General features: G+C 33.4%; 1 protein-coding gene across 2 annotated transcripts in view; it reads right to left on the bottom strand.

Moving 5' to 3' along the window:
• LRPPRC (leucine rich pentatricopeptide repeat containing) overlaps positions 1 to 24,323 on the bottom strand; it is a 104,212-nt gene that overhangs the window by 37,618 nt on the left and 42,271 nt on the right. For both annotated transcript variants that reach the window (XM_046661178.1, XM_046661180.1), the window contains exons 15-25: positions 23,238 to 23,265; positions 21,413 to 21,470; positions 20,227 to 20,333; positions 19,937 to 20,014; positions 19,545 to 19,589; positions 19,089 to 19,202; positions 17,948 to 18,078; positions 17,158 to 17,243; positions 15,538 to 15,745; positions 7,531 to 7,655; positions 6,947 to 7,053 (exon numbers count right to left, since the gene is read on the bottom strand). In XM_046661178.1, coding sequence (XP_046517134.1) covers positions 6,947 to 7,053; positions 7,531 to 7,655; positions 15,538 to 15,745; positions 17,158 to 17,243; positions 17,948 to 18,078; positions 19,089 to 19,202; positions 19,545 to 19,589; positions 19,937 to 20,014; positions 20,227 to 20,333; positions 21,413 to 21,470; positions 23,238 to 23,265 — 1,087 coding nt within the window. The remainder of the gene's footprint in view (positions 1 to 6,946; positions 7,054 to 7,530; positions 7,656 to 15,537; positions 15,746 to 17,157; positions 17,244 to 17,947; positions 18,079 to 19,088; positions 19,203 to 19,544; positions 19,590 to 19,936; positions 20,015 to 20,226; positions 20,334 to 21,412; positions 21,471 to 23,237; positions 23,266 to 24,323) is intronic.

The following is a 24,323-nucleotide window of genomic DNA, read 5'->3' as shown; positions in this document are numbered from 1 at the left end:
ATTATTTAACTCTTCATACTTGTATGTATCATCTCTCCCCAGACTTAATGTCCAGTCTTAAAACACAAAATAAATTATCCAAACAGCGTTAATTTATTTAAATGACCTGCAACACTTCCTTCCTGGGAGGTGACTGAAGTAGCTTAAAAGATAATTAACTCAAACAATGAAGCCATTTTTTTGTTTACAAAGAAATGCCATCTTATTTTATTATAATTTCTAGCAAAAGGAGTGTGGGACTAGAAGTCATGAGGCCTGCGTTTTCGTCCAAATCTCTGCTACTGTGAACCATAAAAGAGGTGGTACCTGTAAAGACATAACAAAATTTCTGTCTTTACATATTAGGGGACTTAAAAAACAGTAATGACACTTGACTCACTTCTAAGACATGATTTTAAGTAAATAATCTGAAAACCAAATACGACTACAGGTAAAGAATTACGATGACTACTTATAACAGTGAAAATTTTTCTCAAAGCAGAAATGGGCAAATAAACTTTAGCTCTATTATACAACGGAATGATGTGGCCATTAAAAATAATGCTTAGAAGAGTTCTTAATTGCACGCAGGGAAATGCAGAGACAGTGATGTAAGAAGGTATTAAATAAGCTATATGATTCACTTCAATTATATATAAAAGAAATATGCTTTGAATAAAAGGACAGAAAAACCACAAAGATGACTAGATAAGTAATGGGATTAATAGTGAGTCTTTCTACTTGGCATATTTTAAACAATAACCTGTGTAAGTTTCACGTAAGTCTATTCACAGGGGAAAAAAAATCAGACTGATCCTTATCACTGGTAAGATACAAAACACACTTCACAAAACATATTTACCTGATATTACTACATAAGTTTGTAAAAATAATTTGTGACCATTTCCCCAGTGGCATATTTCATTTCAGGTTGTGCCAGAGGAATGCTGGAAGGAACTAAGGATAGGTAGCCTGTAGAGGATGAGACTGCAGAAGAGACAAAGAGCTGACTTCAACACAGGAAAGAATGTCACACAGAAGGAAGAGAATAAAACTAACATTTATTACGTGTTTAATAATGTACCAGACACTCTAGATGAGGTCTTATTAGGGTTATCTGATAGAGTCCTAAGAGACAGAACAAGCATAAACGACGGTAGCACTTTCCTGCCTCAGGACCTTTGCACAGGCAATTCTCTCTACCTGAAATGCTTTTGCCTCCATCTGTATATGGCTGACTTCCACTTCATCCTTTACTTCTCATCCCAACCATCACTTCCTCACAAAGATCTAGTCTAAAATAGGTCCTTTTTACAGCACTTCTCTCTTACAGCAATTACTGCATTTTATAGATTCATCTTTTTAAGGTCTATCTCTATGACTAGACTGTAAGATGTGATGAATAATTATTTGTTGAAGGAAGGGAGGGAGAGAAAATTGGTCACACTGGGAAGCCACTCAACTGTGATCAACTATCTTAGTTAAAAGGCTTCATTGAGGAAGTTTCAGGTGAAGAAATCTGCCAATGCCAACTCTAAAGGTTCATGATGGGAGATGCTGTATCAAATCTAAGCCAGAGCTTAGTTTAGCTCGAATTAGAGCTCAGATGATCTCATGCCTCTGTTAATTCACCCTACCTTCTGCTAACTAAGGTCATTATCCTTCAGTTATTAGATATTTAAAACGACTGAGTAAAGTGTCTTAAAAATCCCACAACCACTATCCTAATTCAGATCCTATTAGTCTCACTGGCCCAAACCCCTTGTAATCTATCGTAACACTTCTACTAGCATAAGTTATTGTTTCAGCACTGCTCAGAGTCGATCGTCTTCTGAACGAACTCCAACTTGCTTATTCTGATACTGAAGGGTCTCTGGGAACAATCTACCCTCACAAAGTATTTCTCACAAATCCTATATCTTAGGATAAAAGACCTATTTAGAAAGTCGGAAAGGAAATAAAACTGTCTTTGTTTGTAGATGACACAATTTTATATACAGAAAATCCTAAAGACTCCACCAAAAAACCATTAGAACTCATCGACAGATTCAGTAAAGTTGCAGGATACAAAATCAACATACGGAAATCAGGTTCATTTCTATACAACAACAACAAAATATCTGAAAAAGAAATAAAGAAAACAGTCCCATTCACAATAGTATCCAAAACAATAAAACACTTAAGAATAAACTTAACCAAGGATGAAAGATCTGTACACAGAAACAGAAAGGGAAGATGTACATGGAAAACTACTCCATGTTCATAGATGGAAAGAATTAAGATTGTTAAAATGTCCACACTACCCAAAACCAACTATAGATTCAATGCAATCCCTATCAAAATTCCAAATGGCATCCTAAAATTTGTATGGAACCAGAAAAGATCCCGAACAGCCAAAGCAATCCTGAGAAAGAAGAACAAAGCTGGAGGTATCATAGTTCCTGATTTTAAATTATACTACAAAGCTATAGTAACCAAAACAGTATGGTACTGGCATAAAAAAAGACACACAGACCAGTGGAACAAAACTGACAGGCCAGAAATAAACCCACACATATATCGTCAACTACTATTTGACAAGGGAGCCAAGAATACTCAAAGGGGAAGGGACAGTGTCTTTAATAAATGGTGGTGGGAAAACTGGATAATCACACACAGAAGAATGAAACTGGGCCCCTATCTTACATCACTCACAAAAATTAACTTGCAATAGATTAAACACTTTAACATAAGACCTGAAATCATAAAACTCCTAGAAGAAAACATAAGGAAAAAGCTCCTTGATATTGGTCTTGGCAATGATCTTTTGGGTAAGACACCAAAAGCATAAGCAACAAAAGCAAAAGTAAACAAGGAGGACTACATCAAACTAAAAAGCTTCTGCACAGCAAAAGAAATAACCGACAAAATGAAAAGGCAAGCAACAGAAGAAAATATTTGCAAGTCATATAGCTGATAAGTGGTAAATATCCAAAATATATGAGCAATTCATACAACTCAATAGCAAAAAAGCCAATCTGATTAAAAAAATGGGCAGAGAAACTGAGCAGACATTCTTCCAAAGATGATACACAAATGACCAACCCTGGGAAATGCAAATCAAAACCAAGAGTTATCACCTTGTACCTGTCAGAATGGCTATCATCAAAAAGAAAAGAGACAGGGGCCGGCCCAGTGGCACAGGGGTTAAGTGCGCACGTTCTGCTTCAGCAGTCTGGCGTTCACCGGTTCGGATCCTGGGTGCAGACATGGCATCGCTTCGCAAGCCATGCTGTGGTAGGCGTCCCACATATAAAGTAGAGGAAGACGGGCACAGATGTTAGCTCAGGGCTAGTATTCCTCAGCAAAAAGAGGAGGATTGGCAGCGGATGTTAGCTCAGGGCTAACCTTCCTCAAAAAAAAAAAAGAAAGAAACAAAGAAAAAAGGTAAGAGGTAAATGTTGGCAAGGATGTGGAGAAAAGAAAACTCTGTATACTGTTGGTGGGAACATAAATTGGTTCAGTCACTATGAAAAACAGTATGGAGGTTCCTCAGAAGACTAAAACTAAAACTACCACATGATCCAGGAATCCCACTTCTGGATATATATACAAAGGAAATGAAATCAGGATCTCAAAGAGATATATGTACTCCCATATTCATTGCAGCATTATTCATAATAGCCAAGACATGGAAACAATCCAAGTGGCTGCCTATGGATGAATGAATAGAGAAGGTGTGGTATAAATATATACAATGAAATACTATTCAACTATGAGAAAGAAAGAAATCCTGCCATGTACGACAACATGGATGGACCTTGAGGATATCATGCTAAGTGAAATAAGTCAGACAGGGAAAGACATATACCATATGAGGTCACTTATATGTGGAACCTAAAAAAGCCAAACTCCTAGGAACAGAGCATTGAATGGTAGTTGCCAGGGCCTGGGGGAAACGGGGAGATGTTGCTCAAAGGGTACAAACTCAATTATAAGATGAACAGGTTCTGGAGATCTAACGTACAGCTTGATTATTATGTATTTACATACTTGAAAATTGCTAAGAGAGAAGATCTTAAATGTTCTCGTGACAAAAAAAGAAATGGTAATTATGTGAGGTGACGGAGGTGTTAACTGATGCTACTGTGGTAATCATTTTGCACTATCTAAGTATACCAAATCAACACAGTTTGCACACCTTAAACTTACATAGTGTTATATGTCAATTATATCTTAATAAAGTTGGGGCGGGGAGAAGAACTACTTAGAGACTTCCCTTTTCTCTTTCTTTGCTCTGCCTCTAACACCCTTCCCAACCCCATCAAATTCCCGAATGTTAAAGGACTGCCACTTCTATCAAGCCCCACTTTCCTCCAGAAAGTCTTGCCTAATTTTCCTACACTGGGAGTAAGTTCCATTCTTGAACTCTCAGAACTCTTTACACTTTTCTTACAGCAGTTAACAGTTCTCAGTCTTATACAGCAGTTATCTTCACATTTTAATCTCAAGTTCAAGGAGATGCACAGTAGCTCCTTGAAGGTTGATCTTACTCTGATTCACTTTTCTCTCTTATTCTCTTTCTTTTGAAAGAAAATAACACTTTTTCTGAATATAAGCATATATATGCTTATTATAGAAAACTCAGAAAAATATAAAGCAGAGCAGAGCTATAATTGCACCTTCTTGCAATAATCCGTATGTAGAAATAAAACATAATACTACGTTAAAACATGTTATACATATGTATACCAACTCATTTTAAAAACAACACAGGCCATATTATACACTGAATCTTGCTTCTTCTTTCCTCATTTAATGCGAGCATTTTTATGACTGGTTTATCATATTTCCCACAGTGCTTCAAATACAAAGAAGCTTCATTGTATATCTTGCTTTGGAAATTCAACCCTAGTGAATCTCCCCTTTGATAAGACACTATCGTATTTTTAGGAATGATAAAAATGTTGCACAGTATTTCTAATATTCTTTCATATGCTGATACAGTCCTAGCTTATTAACCTTAATTACTTTTTATATTTTTAATAATTCTTAGAAAACTCTAAGAGAAAACTCCAAGGTCTTGAATTTTAATACTGAAAAAAGCAAATTCCCACTTTAACTCCAATTAATCATAAAAAAAAAATGCAACTGAAAAATGTGCCTCAGAATATTCTCATATATTACATACTTTGCTGTCCTACCCTAGGGTACTGCAGAGGTTCTGTAAAGCTATTCTTTCTCTTTTAAGCAATTTTTACACATCTAGTATGAAAATTCTGTCACCAGGATACAGTCATTCCTAAATGATCACAGTCATTGTAAACTAGCCAAGCTTTAAAATAATTAAGACGCAGTCTTCTCTTGCCTATTCATGTGACAAGCATGTACCTTAAGCTCAGCATCATATTGTGAATTATGTGAGGTAAAGAAGACAACACCATCCCTACCTTTAAGGGGCAAAGAATTAATATTATTGATTACTACCATAATCCAGAAAACATGCAAGCTGCTTTACATACATTATGTGATTGAATCTTAAAGAAAGATATTATATTTCCTTTTATAGATGAGGAAGCTTAAAAAGGTTTAGTAACTTGTCCATTATCACACTAGCAAATAGACGGCAAAAGGAGAACTCACTCTTGGCTATTATGTCTTGCTTATTACATAAAGAGAGGCACATGATTTCCTACTTAGAACCTCTCATCGCTATTATCTGAAAATCTGAGCTTCCTTTCCACTCTGATCAGTGCCTGCTAACAGTGATACCATACACAAAGAACCGGAGAGCTCAACAGGCAGACAGCTCCCCTCAATATCAAATACACCATGCATTTTCGATCAAAGAATTTATACCATTTTCTAGAAAACACAAATGAACTGCTTGAGCTACAGAAGCACCTGTCCAAGATCTCCTGGCCCACTGCCCTCTAGACTAGAGGACAGACTGAGTTATACGACAAAAGAGACCAAAGTTCTGAATTAATTTCACGGTCCTCGCTTTTCAGACTAGACTTTTCTCTTCTCTGAAAAACATCAAGAGAAACTAATCACTTTCTGGGTTCTGTGCCTACATTTTCAATTTCATGATAAGCAGTCATCAATACACAAACAAGGAGGCCAAACACCACTTCTGTGTCGTGTCCACCATGGGCACTTGTGGAAAAAGACATGGAGTGATGGCAAAGTATGATCTGAGAGAATGTGATCACTGATGTATTTACAAATGTATTTTAATCACATTAAATATTTTTTCTTAAAGCAATGAGTCCATCTTCTGTGGAATGGTTTTTGTTGTTTTTTTTTTTTAATGGACACAGAATTGTTTAACAGTAAAATTAATCACAATTTGGACAGACTTTATAGATGCCCTTTGACTTATCAATTTCAGTAAGCAAAATTTCAATCAAGCCTAGATAAAATATACTAATCCTAAATAGGCCAGGTTTGTCACCTGGCCATTTTCCATAAGCTGCTTACCATAGCAAAAAAAAAAAAAAAAAAAAAAAAGAAGAAGAAATTTTAAATTAAATGCCAAACAGTTGCAGACAGCACTTGTTTGGCTGATTAACTTGTAGACAAGCATTACAAATAAATCTGAGCATGGTCTGCTGCAAATTAAATTCCACTGCTTTTAAGAACAAAGAATTCCTTGGCAAAGAGGATTAGCAACTTTACACCCAGGAATGCCAGTTTAATTTAATTGTTCCACAATCCAAGATTTAATATGCAAATATCATTTTGATATATAACAGTGAATTTAACAAAGTGAGGAAACAAATTCAATATACAACCAGGCTGCCTTTTCTGAACTGTAATTATATACAATAAAGAAATTGGCTGAGTTCCCCCCCCCCCCATTATTGGGACTGAATTATATTAACATGAATCAGAACAAGCATAATTAAAGGTTAAAAATTTTACACGTATTCTAATTAAGAGTCTAAATAGCTGTACAATTAGAATACTGTAGTTAAAATCACACCTCAATGATCTTCTTGGCCTCTTTGTAATTTCCTGTTTGTAGAAAGGCAAAGAAGAGATCATAGAGCATCGTCATTTCACCTTGTTCTTGGCTCACAAAGTCCATTGCTAGAGAAAAAACAAGAAAAAACATAAACACATTATCACTTGAAGTTCTGGACAAATACAAGAAAACTCAAATATTTAGAATAACTTAAAGATTATAGCTATATCAACCAATTTTCTGTCATATTCCTTATCTAACAGCATAACATTTATTTATGACATTAAGTACCTAAGACTAGCTTCAAAGAGAACTGGTGAGGATAAGGGTAAAAAATTCTCATAAAGGCTGATCATCAATAAGTAGAACAAAAAACAACATAGGGATAACCTTTCAAAATGAACAATTATTAAAGTCAAGGACATTTATAATATTGAAAATGTATCTGATATTTTTCTTTTCAATTTAGAAGTGTAAAAAAGTTTCTCTGGATGTGCTTGCCTTCCTTTTAAATTTTCTCTTCACAGCAATGCATTAAGATTAAATAAGCAAAAGGAGAAAAAAACAAAACAACTATACTAAGATATTAGAAGGTGACTAACCTTTCTGAATTAGATCAGTCTCGCCTTTCTCTATCAGTTTACACAAGACATCATGAATCCTTGGTAATATTTTATACTTCTTATGGCAGTCAATGGCAACTTCAAGAGCAGTAGGTAAGTCATCCCTTGGAAACATCAAAATATTAACAATGAATAAAATATATCTAATTTAGTTTAAAGAGATATACGATGACTAGTCAAAATGTACACGACTTTAAGGTAGAAAACCATGAAGACAAAATGGAAAAAAAAAGTAAGAGAAACAATCCTTATATATAAATAAACGTTCAGAGCACAGACATCAATAGCAGTTCCATTTTCGCCGCTTCATCTTTATTATTTTGCTGGCTAAATGGCACTTTTTTGAAAAGTCCAAAGAGATGAAGATACTCTGAGATTATTATAAATAAAATCCGATTTTATATAAAAATGGCTATTAAGAATGTATTATTTCTAAAAACAAGGACTACTATCAAATATTTCTTCCAGCTACTTATGTGTGTTTATGGTCCTCAATTCCAGATTTTGAAAACTTTATTAAATGTCCATCAATAGCTATCAAGGAATTTTCGAGCACTTTCAACTCTATCATCATATTTTTTATATTGCCACCTCTCCATGTAAGGAGGAAGTAACTTCAGGAAATATGGAGAGAGAAACTTATTGTTACTAAAACCAGGATATTCTTATGGTCAGTAAATTTTAGGAAGACTCTTAAAAAGTTTCTCTTTAAAGGGTAGGCTTTTAAAAATTATTTCCAATTATAAAGTCAAGGTTTCTCTTTTATGTGAAAATAAATTAAAATAAAAAGACAATTTCATTAAGTCAGAGTTTCTTAAACAAGAGTGTGGAAATACATTCTTGTGGGTCCTCAAAAACTACTTTTTCCTTTCACAGGAAAAGGACAGTATAAGAAATATGTAGGACCTTGGAAAAGCTACAGAGATTATGTGATCCAATTCTACTTGTCATCTTCTTTATTTTTAAATAGGAGGAAATAAGGCATGTAGAGACTGACAGATTAGCCTAAGGCCACAAGGTAAACAGAGGAAGGCTCTGTCATCAGATCCCTGGACTTCCCACTTCCAGTTGAGCACATCTAAGTATACATCATGCTCTATGAAAAGCAGTTGTTTATTTAAACTAATGAGGTGCTACAATTTGGAATAACAAAGATTCTTGAAAATAAAAGTACGAAATGTATAAAAAAAGAAGCATGGTTAGAGACATAGAGCAAAATACAACCAGTGACAGCGATAATCCTTGTGGAGAAAACATATTTCTCTCACACACAAAACAGTTTTCAAAAGGAAGGAGTCTTTATTTATTTTCTGTTGAAGCCTTAACATCTCGGTCCATTATACAAATGTTATGTTGCCCTAGACTGAATTACTATTTTATCTAGATTAAGATTTTAAGATGTACTAAAAAGTAAAATACAATGCAGAAGTGTTAATTTCATTGCAATAACACTGACACAGTGAAAATGAGCCTATCCTGACGGAACTCTACCTTATCCCCTTACTGAGCCCTGTTTACAGTGCATCTTCTGGCACCCTACAGAGTCATTTGAATTTTTGTCATTTGGGGTGAAGACTAAATTACAGGTTAATTTCAAAACCGCAAGTAGATGTTGCAGGCTAGATTACTGTCATACAAGAGAAATGCTACAGTAGCTACCACATATGATATAAAGCTTTATATAATCAGTATTTTCCCTTGCTGCAGACACAAGTTTAGTTATTACCTTTCTACAATTCCATTTAATGGAAAACTACTAAAATATTTTTAAGAGAAAAACTAACACATACTGATTTTCTTAAAGCAGTATGATTTGCTTTTTCAGATCAATTCCCAAACTACAATAGTATTGTCTCAATTGTATTTTCCCTACATTAGGTCAAAACTATCAATAAATGAGCAAATAATTGTTCTGTCAATCAAAGAGACATGTTAATAGTCTTTGGTCTCCAAATATATGCTTCTGAAGATTATACATGCTCAGAACAACAACAGAAAAGACAAGAATAGCAAAATGGAAATAATTTATATATTTGTTAGTAATTTTAAGTACCAATGTTACTGCTCTCAGGTTGCCAACAAAATGAATTAGAAATCTATAATGAAACATTTTGTACAAATTGTACTGATGACAGAAAAGAACTAATGACTAGTCGGTTCTTTTTAATCCCTATTATCTACATTCTGACTTGTTCGATCATGTCACTTTAAAATAAAGAGATAAAAATGTCCATTCCTCATAATTTGATGTCATCATTAATCTTTCCTAGTAAAGCTTGAAAACTTGAGTGATAGAAATGAAAAATATAAAAAAGTACCTAAAAGTCACATTGCTACGAAAATAGTTGTATATTCACAGGACTTTTGAATTTCAACTCCAATTGATAAGTACTACATGCAGCTTGACTGTAGCAATGTGATACGTTTCTAGAGGTGGTGATGAAAATCAGATTATCACAATGCCTGAACTCAAGGACCTTTGGGTTCCCTCTCAGTTCTAATACTCTAACATGAGGTTCTACAAATTTGAGCTTATTAGGTTCATCAACTCAAACGTTTCACACCAGCAGAGAAAATCATCATATGAAAATACTACTCTTATTAGGCAGAATAAAATCAGTAAGAACAGCAAAATATCAAAAGGAAAAAGGTGGAAACTGCTTTATATCCAAAATGTTGGACATTTTACCTCTAGTTTCTGTGATCTAAAATGATCCTGTGATTTCCTTTGTACATTTTAAAACACTAGAACTGACTTAAAATCCTACTCTAAAATAACAATAATCCTTTGAAGAAACCATGTTAGTAATATTAACTCTGGATTCTCAACTTTGATTCCATGCTTATTTCAGTATATATATGCATAATTTCTAAAGCTTTATATACATATGGGTCACAACTTTTTAAAAGTCCATTCCTGACAAAAATTTAGCCACTGCTTTCACAAACCTCAAATAATACTGAAGAAAATCAACTCTGTAACATACTATTATCTCTAAAAAAAAAAAACCCACTGTCATATTTTCACAGTGACTAGATTCCCCCTCAAACTATTTCAACGAAATACATAAAGTAATTTTCATGAATAAAACTACATATGCGAAAAAAGCAATATTAAAAAATATTTTGATTGATGTAAATTAACTTAATATAAGTTTTACCAAAATTCTGTAAGCCTATGAAACAAAGGCAGGATGGAAGAAAGGAAGATTCTGTAATTCTGAATTTTAAGAACACACACATATAAGGCTGAGTCCACAAGTAATTTGAACACTTAAAAGAGAGCTTTATTTATTAACTTGAATGGACTCACTTGGCTCATATTAAAATTCATTCTAGAATCTCTAATCCACCTTTTAAGGGAACATGACCATATATAAAACTACTACAAACTGTAATTTTGCATTATTACATGGAGAAACATCCAAAAAAAGGTAAGCCTGAAGCTCATGTGGCAAATCTGATATTATGTCTTTTAGTTTTTATTATGAAATTAAAGTATGCTATAACGTCAGTGACAGAAAAACAAACACTGGACATATATTCATATGAGGTATCCACTGATGATAAAATTACCAGGAAACAAAGCACTCCTAACTCAAATTCCTCACTCTATACAACTGTGACAATCACAAATGTGTCTCATATGATCTCGAATTGTTAGAACAAGCCCAACCACTGACAACTATCTATTCACCTATCAGTAGCTTTAAACTTAATCTCCTTACTCATAGTAAGTAGCTTTCCAATCCTGAGAGTATACTTAATTTAAACAACAAAAATGACAAATAGTGATTTTTAATTGCAGTAAAGTGCTTCAACATTACACATAAAGTGTTAGTGAAGTGGCAATTTACCTAAAGGGCTTACTAAATGAAAAGCTCTCAAAATCTGAAATGACTAGAGAAAAGAGGAGCCTTGGGGAAGAAAAAAGTTTAAAACAAGAGAGGAAAAAAACACCTCAACACTCTAAAAACAAACTATTCTATAAATCTTAAGCAAATATTCAGTGTGGAGAGAAATCAATTCAGGAGAAACCACTGTCTTCACAAAAATTATTCTGTTAAGAGAACCAGTCCTTGAAAGAGCTAAATGTTTTTTTCTGTTCATCATCTACAAACGAGGAATCTTCAAGGAGACTGGTGTTGCAATTACAACTAATCCTCCCCAAAAAATTAACTGTGTTGAAGGCTTTGTAATTTCCCTAGGTACAATTTAGCTGTCACTTACTTTAAAATTTACTCAAACATGCGTTCCGAACAGCACTAACTTCACATGTCAAGTGCTTTCCAGCCAATTGAGTCTAAACTGGAAGTCGGTGTTAAACAACTGAATGATTAGACAAGATAGCTCATTTCCCTGCTCTTTTGTTCAGAATAAAATGCCACATTTACATTATCAGGCTCAACAGGATTTTCTGACAGAAGGAGAAAAAACCCTACTGAACACTGTCCGTACTAAGCACATGAAGCCTGTCATTTACCAATCATCCTTCAAAAAGCAATAGCCATGAATGTAACTTAATTACGACCCAATGATCCTTGACGAAAAATCATCTTATCACTGTCCTGTCCCCCTAGGGCAAATGAACTACTTTTGTCCTTTGGCACTGATGATGCTAAATTCTTAATTGCAATAATGGAGTAAAAGAGTCAAACCTCCCTAATTTCCTTTCAGCACACAAAGAGTTTTACTCTAGAAGGCAAGCATTCCCATAAATAATAAAAGTATCCAGTACAAATGAAGATGCTAAAATTGAAGGGGAGTGTATATGACAGAACAACCAGCATTTTAAAAAGTGTATTTCCCATTTATGTAACATATTAAAGTGTTACAGTGAGTTTAAAAACTTAGATTGTTATAGGTTCATCTTACAGAAATTGTGACCTTTATGAAGAACTCAAGATTAACTTAGCAGGAGTTCTGGGAGGATTATACATACAAAGTCCATGATTCACTTAAATGAAATGCATGTGGGCATATACAGATTATAGCACAAATCAGCACAGAAAAATCCTTAATGGAAAGCAGAAATTAAAGCTTCTTTGATCATTTGCACTAAATAATCCAGTTAAACAGCCTCAGATATTTTTCATAGGCAATGAAACCAAAATGGATCAGCTAGAAAACAAGTGAATCTGAAACAGCATCATACAAATTTTTAGGCTTTTAAACCGAATGGCCCAGATTTTATTAATTTCATTTCCTTTACCATTGCATAAAGACTGATCAAAAGCTCTTTTAACCTATTTTAAAGCATTTCTTTCTTCCTTAATATGGAGGATCATCTTCCAGAATCAGGAATGATTTCAATTAAAAAAAATTTTTTTTAAGTAGTTACAAAAGAAAATGTTTAAAAAATAACATTTGTTTGGACTACATGTAGGCATGCGGCTTATAAAATGAAAATTTTGTTCAACTCTGCACATTTCTTTTTTGTTCAATGTAAGTATCATTTTGTTAATAATAAGCAATTCGTTTACAAACGGTTCAATAATTTTGAAAATTTGTTATTGTTTTGGATTTCCCTTGGCAAATGAATAAAAACAAAACGTTTCATTTTCAATACCCACAAAGCTTTTTATATGTTATCCAACTAACAAACTGACACAGTATTAATTTCTCCTGTGCTTTATCCGATGCTGGAAAAGTCAGTTCAAAATTAAGATCTACTGAATCTTAAAGATCATTTTTCTGAGGAATTCAACTTCATAGATTTGTTCCAGAATTACAATATATAAGTGATAGCCTCTTTAGAGTCTTTGCAATGGCATCTCAAAAAGAGGCTCACCTTTCAATGAAAGGATGAAGCTTTGGTACTATGTTCCGAAAAAGTATTCATAATTTTATCTCAAGTTTGAATAAGTAAGGCTCATTCCCCAGATGAGCTCATACCTGCTGAGGTCAATTACATGATATTATTGAAGATCAAATACATTTAATCAAATCAAATACACGTGGACTTTTTGGCAGGCTAGTACACTTAATCCTAGTACTGTACTTGTCATGATTCCGTATTAATTAGTTATCTTCCATCAGTTGGGGAAAATATAATTGGAAAACGTTTCAAAGTCAATTTTTTCCTCCAACTTATGCCCGACTAGGAGGGCTACTACTGTTCTCTGCAATTTCATAAACATAAAATTTCCTTTATCTCCTTTTTATTATTTTCATGACTCTAAAACAGTCAACAAAACCTTTTTATTATGATAGATGAAACTGAAAGATCGTGTCATGGAGACTGTCTTGCAAAGCAAAGATAGCAAAAAAAAAAAAAACTTAGGCAAATAAAAATAGAAGGTAATAATTTCTCTACGTATGTGAAAGTAGAAAGAAATCATAAAAGAAAAGATACTAATTTAGATTTCTCTAGCCCAATTAACAGGGACAGCCAAATTTTACTGAGCCATACAAGTCTGACTGTGCCGTATAATGAGGAGCCCAGAGCATGCTCCAGGTTAACATCTGAATCCCATGCTATTTCCATTTTCCCTGGGTAAGCTCTTCTTGGTTCATGAGCCCCATCTGCAGACCTCTTTTGGAAAACTTTTGTCTCTCCTCTGTCTTCAAAGTATTTCTATTTGTAAGATACTTTTCTATTATGGCCTCGTTTTCATTGTCAATTATTTTATTTTTTGCCCAGTAGTGGAGGAGGGCCTAATTCTTCTGGGCACTGGGCCCATTTCTTTCAAATCTCTATGCAGAGAGCACTACATAAAATTTGCAGAGATGGGTCTCTTAAACAATCAAAAAAATTCTAGTAGGAAGCATATTAATTATAGGATTTCTATATAAAGTTGGCGGTGAACATGAGAACTCAGTAACACAGTAATTGTTTGAATCACTATTTCTTTAAAAGGATATAATGCTGAGATTGTGGAGGTTAAGATTTGGCCAATCATCAAACTGTTTTTTGATTGAATGGCAAAGGAATTATTTCATAAAACATGAATGTATGTGCATATTAATATATACACACATTTCTTAACATAGAGCTAGTTAAAAGAGATGTTTTTTATTTCACCTTTTAAATCCAATTCTAAACCATTCATTACATTCAATTAATTATACCCCCTAATAAGTAAAGAAAAACTACCAGAAATTCGGGAAGAATATGAGAAACATTAAGATATATCTTTTATTTTTCTCCTGGCACTGATAGGGCAACATCCACACTAAAATCAGAAAATCCCAATCACAAAATAAGCAGATTAAAAATTGCATTAAGCCGCGGAAAAGATGACAAAGAGGTAAGATCTAAGAAATTTAAGGGGGAAAAAAAACCACAACAGAAAAGAAAAACAAAAACAAAAGGAAAAGAAGATAGTAAGGGTGCTTAATCATCTTACTAAAATGTTTCAACTCATTACAAGAGGGTAGGCTGATTTTATGATTTGCACTGCAAATAATACCTTAAATTGGGCACCAACATGTACATTCCAAATGTAAAAATGTTCAAACTCAGTAAATCTTTCCCTATCAACAAAATTCATCTTCTTCTCACAAGGCACACACACATCTTCTACAATATTTACCAAAGCTAGAATAACTGTATTGGTACATGCAATTAAAATAAAATACCACATGGAGTAAGGGGCACTGAAGAGATGCTGCTGCATTATTACCTGAATAATGGTCATGATGTGTAATCAAAAGCCCCAGAGAATCCTTCTTTCTTACATTTATTAATAATTAACTCTTATAAGGCTCAAAAATGGGAAAAACTAGATTCAATTTCATGTCATATCATTAAATTTCCCACAGAAAAATTGCCATAGACCATTCATTCCATTGAGAAGTAATCCACAGGACCACACGGCTGCTGGTGATTTTAAAGGTCACCTACTCCATGTAAGCCCTCTTATTCTGTGGCAAATAACCTCCAAGCTTCCGCAGCAACACAGAGTATTTACAAAGTATAACCCCCAAATGATTATTCTCATTCTTTTATGCCAACATTTAAAATTCAAAATTCAATTAACTTACTTTTCCAAATAAAGAGTGACCAAAGGGGAACTTATGGTGGTGGATGGTTTCGCTAACCCTAGAGTCACGATGGCTTCATGCAACTGTTGTACTGTTTCAGTTTCACCTCTTAAAGCTGCGCCATTTAGGATGTGGAAAAAGGACAAGACTGTTGCATCTTTGATAAGAACATCCTTCTCTTTCATCTCCTTTAGAATGTTAATAGCATCTACAATGAAGTAACACAAAAGACCCTTAGGTAATTTCATGTAGGGAAAACAAACTGCTATTAAAACAGCATTTCAAGCCCAGCAGGAATGTAAATTCTAGTGTATAATGCCGATTTCAAGTTAATTACTACTTGCATTTCTAAACGAGACTACAATTATAAATCCACAATAGCATGGTTTTATCATTTCCCTGCAACTTTGACTACAAATTATAGATAGGGACTGTGTGCCCACTCTGCACCACATAACCCTGTACGGTCTGCCCTATAGCTGTAAGATCCTCCTAAATGGATGCTTTTATCGTTCAGAGCTAACATCTGCTAAATCACACCATTGTTTCTTCAGCAGATGGCTTGTCAGGAGGCCAGATAATAAAGATGTGTTTACACTGTATATACAGCCAGACTAATGGTCTGATACCAATAGGGCCTGTTTGCTATGTCGATACTAATTAGCCAAGAGGAGCCAATGAAAGCTTTCCAAAAGACTGCATGTTAATACATTAGATTCATTAAGCTTCATTAGGAAGGCAGAAACAAACATTTTAGGATATGGAATAAGTGCATTTTTATAATGTTGTTCATAATTATTGCACAGACAAAATGTTTTGACCGCTTTACAAAAAGAATTTTAAAAAGCAGGCTAATCCTTAAAAAGAGTTTTCTGTGTTAAAAAGGGTTCCTAGGAAAAAATTCAATGTTCAAATCAAATATTTTCTCCATACATTTTTCACTATAAAACTTTTTTTAAATCTTCTCTAGGAATAAAAGGAAGAGAGGAAAGCTAAAAAGGAAGTTTCAAAACAAAGCCCAATGAGAGAGTTAAGAAATAAGCAAACAGTAAAACTATCTTATCAAATGTGATTAATTCTATTAGGCTTAGCATTATCTGAACAACTAGAAAATTAGAATATGCACATCAGCTATATAATCAGCTAGGCTTTCCCTGGAAACTTCTAAATAAAAACTATTAAAGTACACATTTTGTTAATGTCATTAAAAGTTAAGACAAAGACTACTGCAAAATTCATATTCTTAAACAAGGTTATGTTTATAGTTATGTTCAGCCTTCGGATGTTCTTAAGCAAAAACAAAGCCATTAGTATAGGCATATAAGCAAATTGTGCCACAAGTCATGATCTTCAAACTCAATCCAAACAGCAACGCTAATAAAAACTAGCTGCAGAAATGCAAAAAGCACTGAGCTGTGCAAATGTAAATGACAAGCTTGCCAATCCATTAAAACTAATGGCCTACACTGTCCATGCAGCTCTGGTTGGATTCACATGCAAATTTCTATGCAAAGTGTTCAAGCACTTTGCAGGACATGATATACCATTAATATCAATTCACATATTATTCCAGTGGCAAGATACTTGCATCACATATTTCCTTTATGTGCCGAGGCTTACCTTGGAGCTTGCCATGTTTTCCCAATACTTTTACAAGGCCCACATACTTGTTGGTGTCAAGGACGGCAGATGAATCTAAACGGTCACTAAAAATTAAAGCCACATTTATGTTAGCTTCAAAGCTGATTAACCATCCATTTTATCATTTTTCAAAAACTCATCAGATGGTCTGAATTGTTATTAACACTGGCTTCAGCTAAGGTTTATTTTTCAAGCCATATACAAATTCACATGTATTTATATTTAAAGTGACAAAAGAAGTAAAGATCTAACACTACATACATATTGCATCACTATGTCTCCAAATGATGCTAATGAAGGAACTCTTACGCCTCATGGTAGTTTAGGTGATTCTAACCATGTCATGAACACTGAAATAAATACCCAAAAAGGCATATTTTTATTTGATAAATTTATCAGGATTGGGAAACCAAAGATACTTGAGAAATGGACAAAATTTTGTTTACACCACAGTATAGAAAGGGGAATGTTTAACAAACCTCATAAAATAGTTACCATCACCACTGTTGTGATATGCATTATGTAATCAATGGGAAAAAAATCTTGGCTTTAAGGAGCAGAAAATCTTATCATACTTAAACAAAGACTCCTTGCTAAAAACAAGCCATAATTAATCAGAGTCTCCTATTATGAAATGTCAAAGGTACTGACAAAAAAGAATTTTTAAAAATTACATTATAGAAGAGAGCAATAGTCAATCTACACGATCCATCAAGGGCTGTATATCAGCATAAATGTTGACGATTTGTTTCAGTACCAAGGTACTCACAATTCTTGTTTCAGGTTCAATGCATCTTCTGCATTATCATGTCGACAGCACAAATTTATTAAAGCTGCATAGCCACCGACAGCCATGTCCGATTCATATTTTGCTTTCAATTCAAGAGCTTTTTGCATGTTCTAAAATAAAGGATAGAGTGAAAAATAAAGAAGAAATGAGTACGAAAGAAAATGTAAAATTTCTGGTTTTAATGCTCAGAGTGTAGAAAAAGTTAAAAGTACTTTAAAAATAAATGGATTCATGTTATTAACTTCACCTTGCTTCTTGGCATTTTTATTCGCCTTTTAAAAAGCAGGCAAGATACACATGTGGGGTTTAAAAGATTTGTTATCTGTAATGCAAAACGGTCCACCGTGCCAAATTTGATGTTTTAGCTTTGGTATTGTACTATAAAAAAGACTTCTAGATTAAACATGTACCAAGTCAGCCCCTAATCACAATCCAATTTCCATACACAGAAATATATATCATCGTAAAGTTCCTCACAGTCTAGTTTCATATCCAAGTAATGTGAAGAAATATTTTAGAATTTAACAGTACCATCTCATAACCTTAAAGTCAATTACATTTTTTTCCCTAAAAATACAGGCATACGACTAAATCATATTGAACCAGAAACTGAAAAAGTCTAGTGATATACAACAAATTGCAGACACACTAAAATGAACACAAAGTACAGCTGGACGCCTGCTGAAAAAAGGCAAGAGACCCTTTATCTCAGAAAGAGCTTTTTTCCAGCAGGAAAATGGAATTTCAATCCCTGCATTAACAACCTAGTAATATTTGACTTGCAAATGACTACCGCATGTATCAGTTGCTTGACAATCTAGATATAAGAGACCGGAGCCATGGCTTGAAAGGACATTTGGCATGTATGATAAACCTATCACGGCTGTTACTATCATTCACTTTGCAGATTATCGTAAACAAACTACAGCAACTCGAAAACATGCCATTCAAGGTGTACCTGAAATTAGTTAACCTTTCATTTAATTGCGTTCTTCACAGCCATGAAGTACAACAATCACTCGTAAAAATTATAAATATTATATTTGGCTTCGCTTGCTTTTAACTATGAAGAATTTTTTTTACCTTAATAGCATATTTGAAATATTTAAACAAATGTTACCTCTTCTGAACAAAGCATTAATATGAGTTGCTTTAGGACATCTCCTACAGGTTGATTTTCAGCTTTTAGTTTTTCAAGTGTGGACTCCAAATCAGATATTGTAAGCTGCATGGTCTATAGAAATGGAAAGAAAAAAGAAAAGAAACTGACTACAAAAAGAAAATGTACCCCCTGTCACTCTTCCCTTTAAAGTGACCTTTCCTAAATGTCACAAATGCTATCAAGGAAATTAATCTGGGAACCTGTGGATGGACTCCAGGGGTATATGAAGTTCCTGAGATTACACACAAATTTCTTTGATATGATGATTTTTCTGAGCTGGGGAATAGCTTTTACCAACTTCTTAAGAGGTATACCATGGCAAAAACAGGAACTACTGGTTCTATAAGTATACACTTTAGAATTCTCATTAAATGTAATTATAACATGTAGAATCTTCTCAAAAAATCTACTTACTTTTCGAGAGTCTATCTTCTCTCTCTCAACCAGTATATTAACATCCTAAAATTGAGATTTAAATTATAATTAGAAAACAAATGGAAAAATATATTAGCAAAGGTCAAAAGCAAATTTTGGAAGTCCCATGTCATTTTACTGCTATTTTTCCATCTTTCCAAAATTTTCCAGAAATTCTGTTCATACTTTATTAACTATTGTAATAAATGTTTTAAACACATTCATCAATATATAAACAGTATTTACTAACAATCAATGAAAAGCCTTGTTTTAATGGCTGTCATTTAAATGAACTTTTTTTTTTGCCAAAAGCTCATATTTAAACAAAATTTTAACACGCTTTTATATATAAATCAAGCATTTTAAAAAGTTGATTACTATTTAACACACACCTTAATCAACTCGGGAACATGGTAGTTATCCAGTAGATTACGAATGCCTCTGTAGATATTTTCAGGAATTTTTACATTCTGTACAAAAGGAAGGGAGGAAAAAAACCCCTGAGTTTTAGACAACCAAACTGAAATTCATCTAACAGAAATTACCTCAAACATAATTTAAGTCTCCAACTCATGTGAGTCATTGAGAAGTGGTCTGGTTGTAGTTAAAAAGCAGCAATTGCAAATCTAATAGATACATGTCAGCTAGGACAGGCATTATATAGCAAAAAATGAAATGGTACCATCTCCTTCAGCTGATGAAAGTATTGTCTCAAATGCTCCTCCTTGGCCTGTACCTCTGAGTCACTCATGCTGTCAATCAAGTTATAAAGAAAATAGCCAACAGCTTCTGTGGAAAAAAACAAGAGAAAGCATTCCACTAAAATTACTGAGACTGTCATGTTATCAAGATTAATTTATAAGAAATCATTTTGGTGTGAGATGTCACCCTGATGAGAGGCTCTGAAATGGCAACAATGATCACTGAGGCATAGAGATTATGTGGTTTGGGAGCACATATCTAACTGGTGAGTGAAAGGAATATTAATTATTTTCAGACCAAGTGACAGCTTTTCAGTACTGAATCTTACTTCAATCTATTTTTTTCCACCACTCTGTGACAGAAGTGTTCCTGCCCAAGGCCTTACCCCTTTCCTCTCCAAATCACAAATAGCGAGAATAAATGCCTGTACACATAGCTATACTAATTTTTTTTGTGGGCAATATTTAGGGAAACACATAAAAGTAGAAAGGATTATTAAATGTTGAGTATAGAAAGTTAAATAATTTTAATAAGCAGATACAGTAATCCTGTGGAGAGCTGCCTATTAGCCAATGAAAAACCAAGATTAAACAAAGATGTTTTGTAACAACAGTAATTTTCCTATGCATTCAAGCATAAAATGTATAGGGCCATGTGTTAATACCTAGGATAGAAATTTTGAACTTTCAAGAAGAGTACCTTCTTACAGAAAACCATATATTCTAGGCCTCATTATAAAAATGAAAATCATTAAATGTCAAAATAACACATTTTGGGTAATAAATTATGTTTAAATGGAAAAAATCTACATACCTCCTTACTACTTTATGTTTAAAAATTAACTCACCTGCGAAACACTAAAATCACATAAAGACTAAGGATTACTTATTTTTAAGCCTATTTCTATAGATGCTATAAGAAGCATTTCCTAAATACCTGAAAAGAAAAAAACCTCCCAACCTTGTCTTTAAAAAAATAATTATGATAAAACCAAACACCTTACAGATCTCAAAATGTTGTCATTATCAATATAAAGATTTACAACCAAATGCTTTCAAATTTCACTTTTAAAAAGAAAATGTTTACTGCTGTAATCCTTCTAGCCCATCATTACACAGAAGAATGGATTTGTGGATAAGTTACAATCATCGAAATTGAAACGCTACCCGTTGGTCCTAGAGGCTCCTGGCAATAACGTCCATCCTTGTACAAGAGTTCTGTTATCTGGTAAGACAGAAAATGCACGCATTGCAGCAAGAGAAGCAAACAAGAACAAATACAGTCTGAAATTGAATTCTTGAAATAATAAAGCCTCTCCCCAGTAAGGTATTACTCTATACCACAGTAATTCAACACCACCCCCACCTGCCAAGGAGATTGTTTCGTTTTTAAATAATAGGTTTGTCTTTTAAAAACAAAACAAACCCATGTTGAAGGAAAACTGCAATGTTTTATGAAATGTCACTAAGAAAGCCTCTCCACTGATTTGTTTATATATCATTTTAAATGAATTATTATATAGGAAATAGCTAATAGGGATTATCAACCAATATTATTTCTTATCGTACTGTTTTTGGTCTTGTTGAAATTGGACCAGTCTCCTTCTAGTAAATGAAGTATGGCAGAAATAATAAAGTAAAATATCCTAAACCACTAAATAACTTAATTTTTTTCATTTTTCAATGAAATCTTTCCAGTCATTTTAGTGGTATTAAAACAAAAGGGGTCAAAAGTTCTATTGTGTTTGTTCTCATGGATTCTTATCAATTGAGTACACAAACACTAAAAGACATATACAATGCTTACTCTTCAACATTAATTCTGCCAACAAAATTTTAAATTAAAAAATCTAAATATGCATTTTATGATGAAAATGATTACAAAGCCTAGAGTATTGATTTGTAACTTTTCAACACAGTATGTGACTATATATCCTCTGGCTAAAGACAATAAGAACGGAAATACACAGCTGTTTTCCAAAGTGATCTGAGTCAGGAATTCTGAACTACTGTGTTCTACAACCCAACCTACTTGCTCTTAAAATAGCACCCAGCACATATTATAAGTGTTAACAACTCAAACTGCAGTTACTGCAACTACTGTTTATTAGCTAATATGGAAAACTAGGCAAAATTGACCATATCCAACTTAACGCCACCAGGAAAATCATGCTGCAGTTAATGGCAATTCAAAGGATAGTTAAGGTAAAAACTGTTCAAAAGCAACCCTCATTTACAAACTATTTTTTAACCAACACAGATACGTGTAGAAGACAGACAATAAATTCTACCAGAAGTTGTAGCTGTACATTAGACATCAGACAACCACAGATAATACCAAATTTTGAACAAAGACACATTTAATGAATAAACCAATGAAAAATCTTTCTAGTCAAAAAATTACTTCTGAATATAAATATCCCAGCCATATATTACAATTGACTATATAGTCTGAATGGCAGTATAACTAACACTAAAAACAGAATTGAATGAAATTTAGATTTAAAAATATTTAAATTAGAAATTTCAATCAATGTGCATTCTAATTTTATTAAACTACAAATATTTTTTGTAATTCGGCATAAGGATAATTGCACTTCCTGCATAAAAGCAGTTAATTTTTTAAAAAGATAGCAATTTAAAACTGTATTAAAATCTATACATTCATATGTAGATATACTTAACACAAACATATACATATGCATATATTTAAAAAATGAATTATATCTGTATGGCCAAATGTCACTGCAAAAATGTTAACAGCTATCCCTTGGAAAAGTTGAAAACCTTATGAAGAATTTAGAACTAAGTCAAGGATCTTTTCAAAAATAAATTTAAGCTCCAAGGAAGGCAGTTTTAAAACTATCAACTTCAAGATTCTAAATTCATTAGCTTATAATAATACATCATAAATGTGTGATGCTATTATAACTTTTGCTCTTAATAGTTTTTTATACATGACCTTACAATTTGCAATATTAGGCTTACTTACCTTGCTCCAAAGATTTATATTCATAGACCTGCAGAGGGCAGCATAGGATTAAAAATAACCCAGAGGCTTAAAAAACATTTTTTAAATTAAAATGCACTAGCAATTATTACATGCAATGCATACAGATCAAAGCCATAAAATAAATAGGTAAATAAATGTTTCCAAAATCAAGCTGAATTTTCAAGACAAGGTAATTTAGAAAGGTTGACTCTCACTTACTTTGAAATCTCAAAATAAAGATTAGTTTGGGCAAGAATCATTAAGAACCATCCCTAAATCTTGGGGTCCAAATTTGATGGAGCAGGATATTTGCATAGTCTCAAAAATGTCTGCCCACAGACTGCTTACTACTTGTAATCGTAAAGATAGCAACCATATAATGGAGAAATCGAACTATGTCTTCACTGGGTGATCAAAACTAACATCACTCATTAGATGCTAATGGACAACGTGTGTTTTTAGATTGAATTCCTTGAGAAGGACAGAATATCACTCCTATGGTATTTCAGCCAGGGATGTATAACCTGAATCTAATCATATGGAACATGCTATAAAATAAATGGCCTGTATTCTCCAAAAATGTTAATGTCATAAAAGACAAAGGCTGAAGAACTGTTCAGATTAGAGAAAATTAAAGAGAAAAGACAACTAACATGCATGCCTGAATTGGGATTCCGTGCAGGAAGGAGGAAAATATAAAAAAAGAAAATAATTGATAACACTCAAATATGAACTATATTAGACAAAAATATTCCATCGATGTTAAATTTCCTGAATTTGTTAACTGTGATGTGAAATGTGTAAAAGAATATCCTTGTTCTGTGGAATTACACACTGACACATTTAAGGGTAAAGCATCATGATATATGCAACCTCAGTCCAAAGAGTTCCAAAAAAGTAAATTTTATATATCTCTATGTGTGTATATATAGATAGACAGATGGAGGGAATGAATAATGATAATGTGGCAAAATGCTAAAGGTTAGTAAATGAGGCATACAAGAGTTCCCTGAGCTATTCTTGTAATTTTCTGTAAGTCTGAAATTATTTCAAAGAAAGCAAAAAGGGCTCACCCAAATTTTGCCT

The sequence above is a fragment of the Equus quagga genome, chromosome 5, assembly GCF_021613505.1.
Source record: "Equus quagga isolate Etosha38 chromosome 5, UCLA_HA_Equagga_1.0, whole genome shotgun sequence".
Lineage (NCBI taxonomy): Eukaryota > Metazoa > Chordata > Mammalia > Perissodactyla > Equidae > Equus > Equus quagga.
Note: the sequence above shows the minus strand (reverse complement) of the source record. Positions and strands in the feature narration are given on the sequence as shown.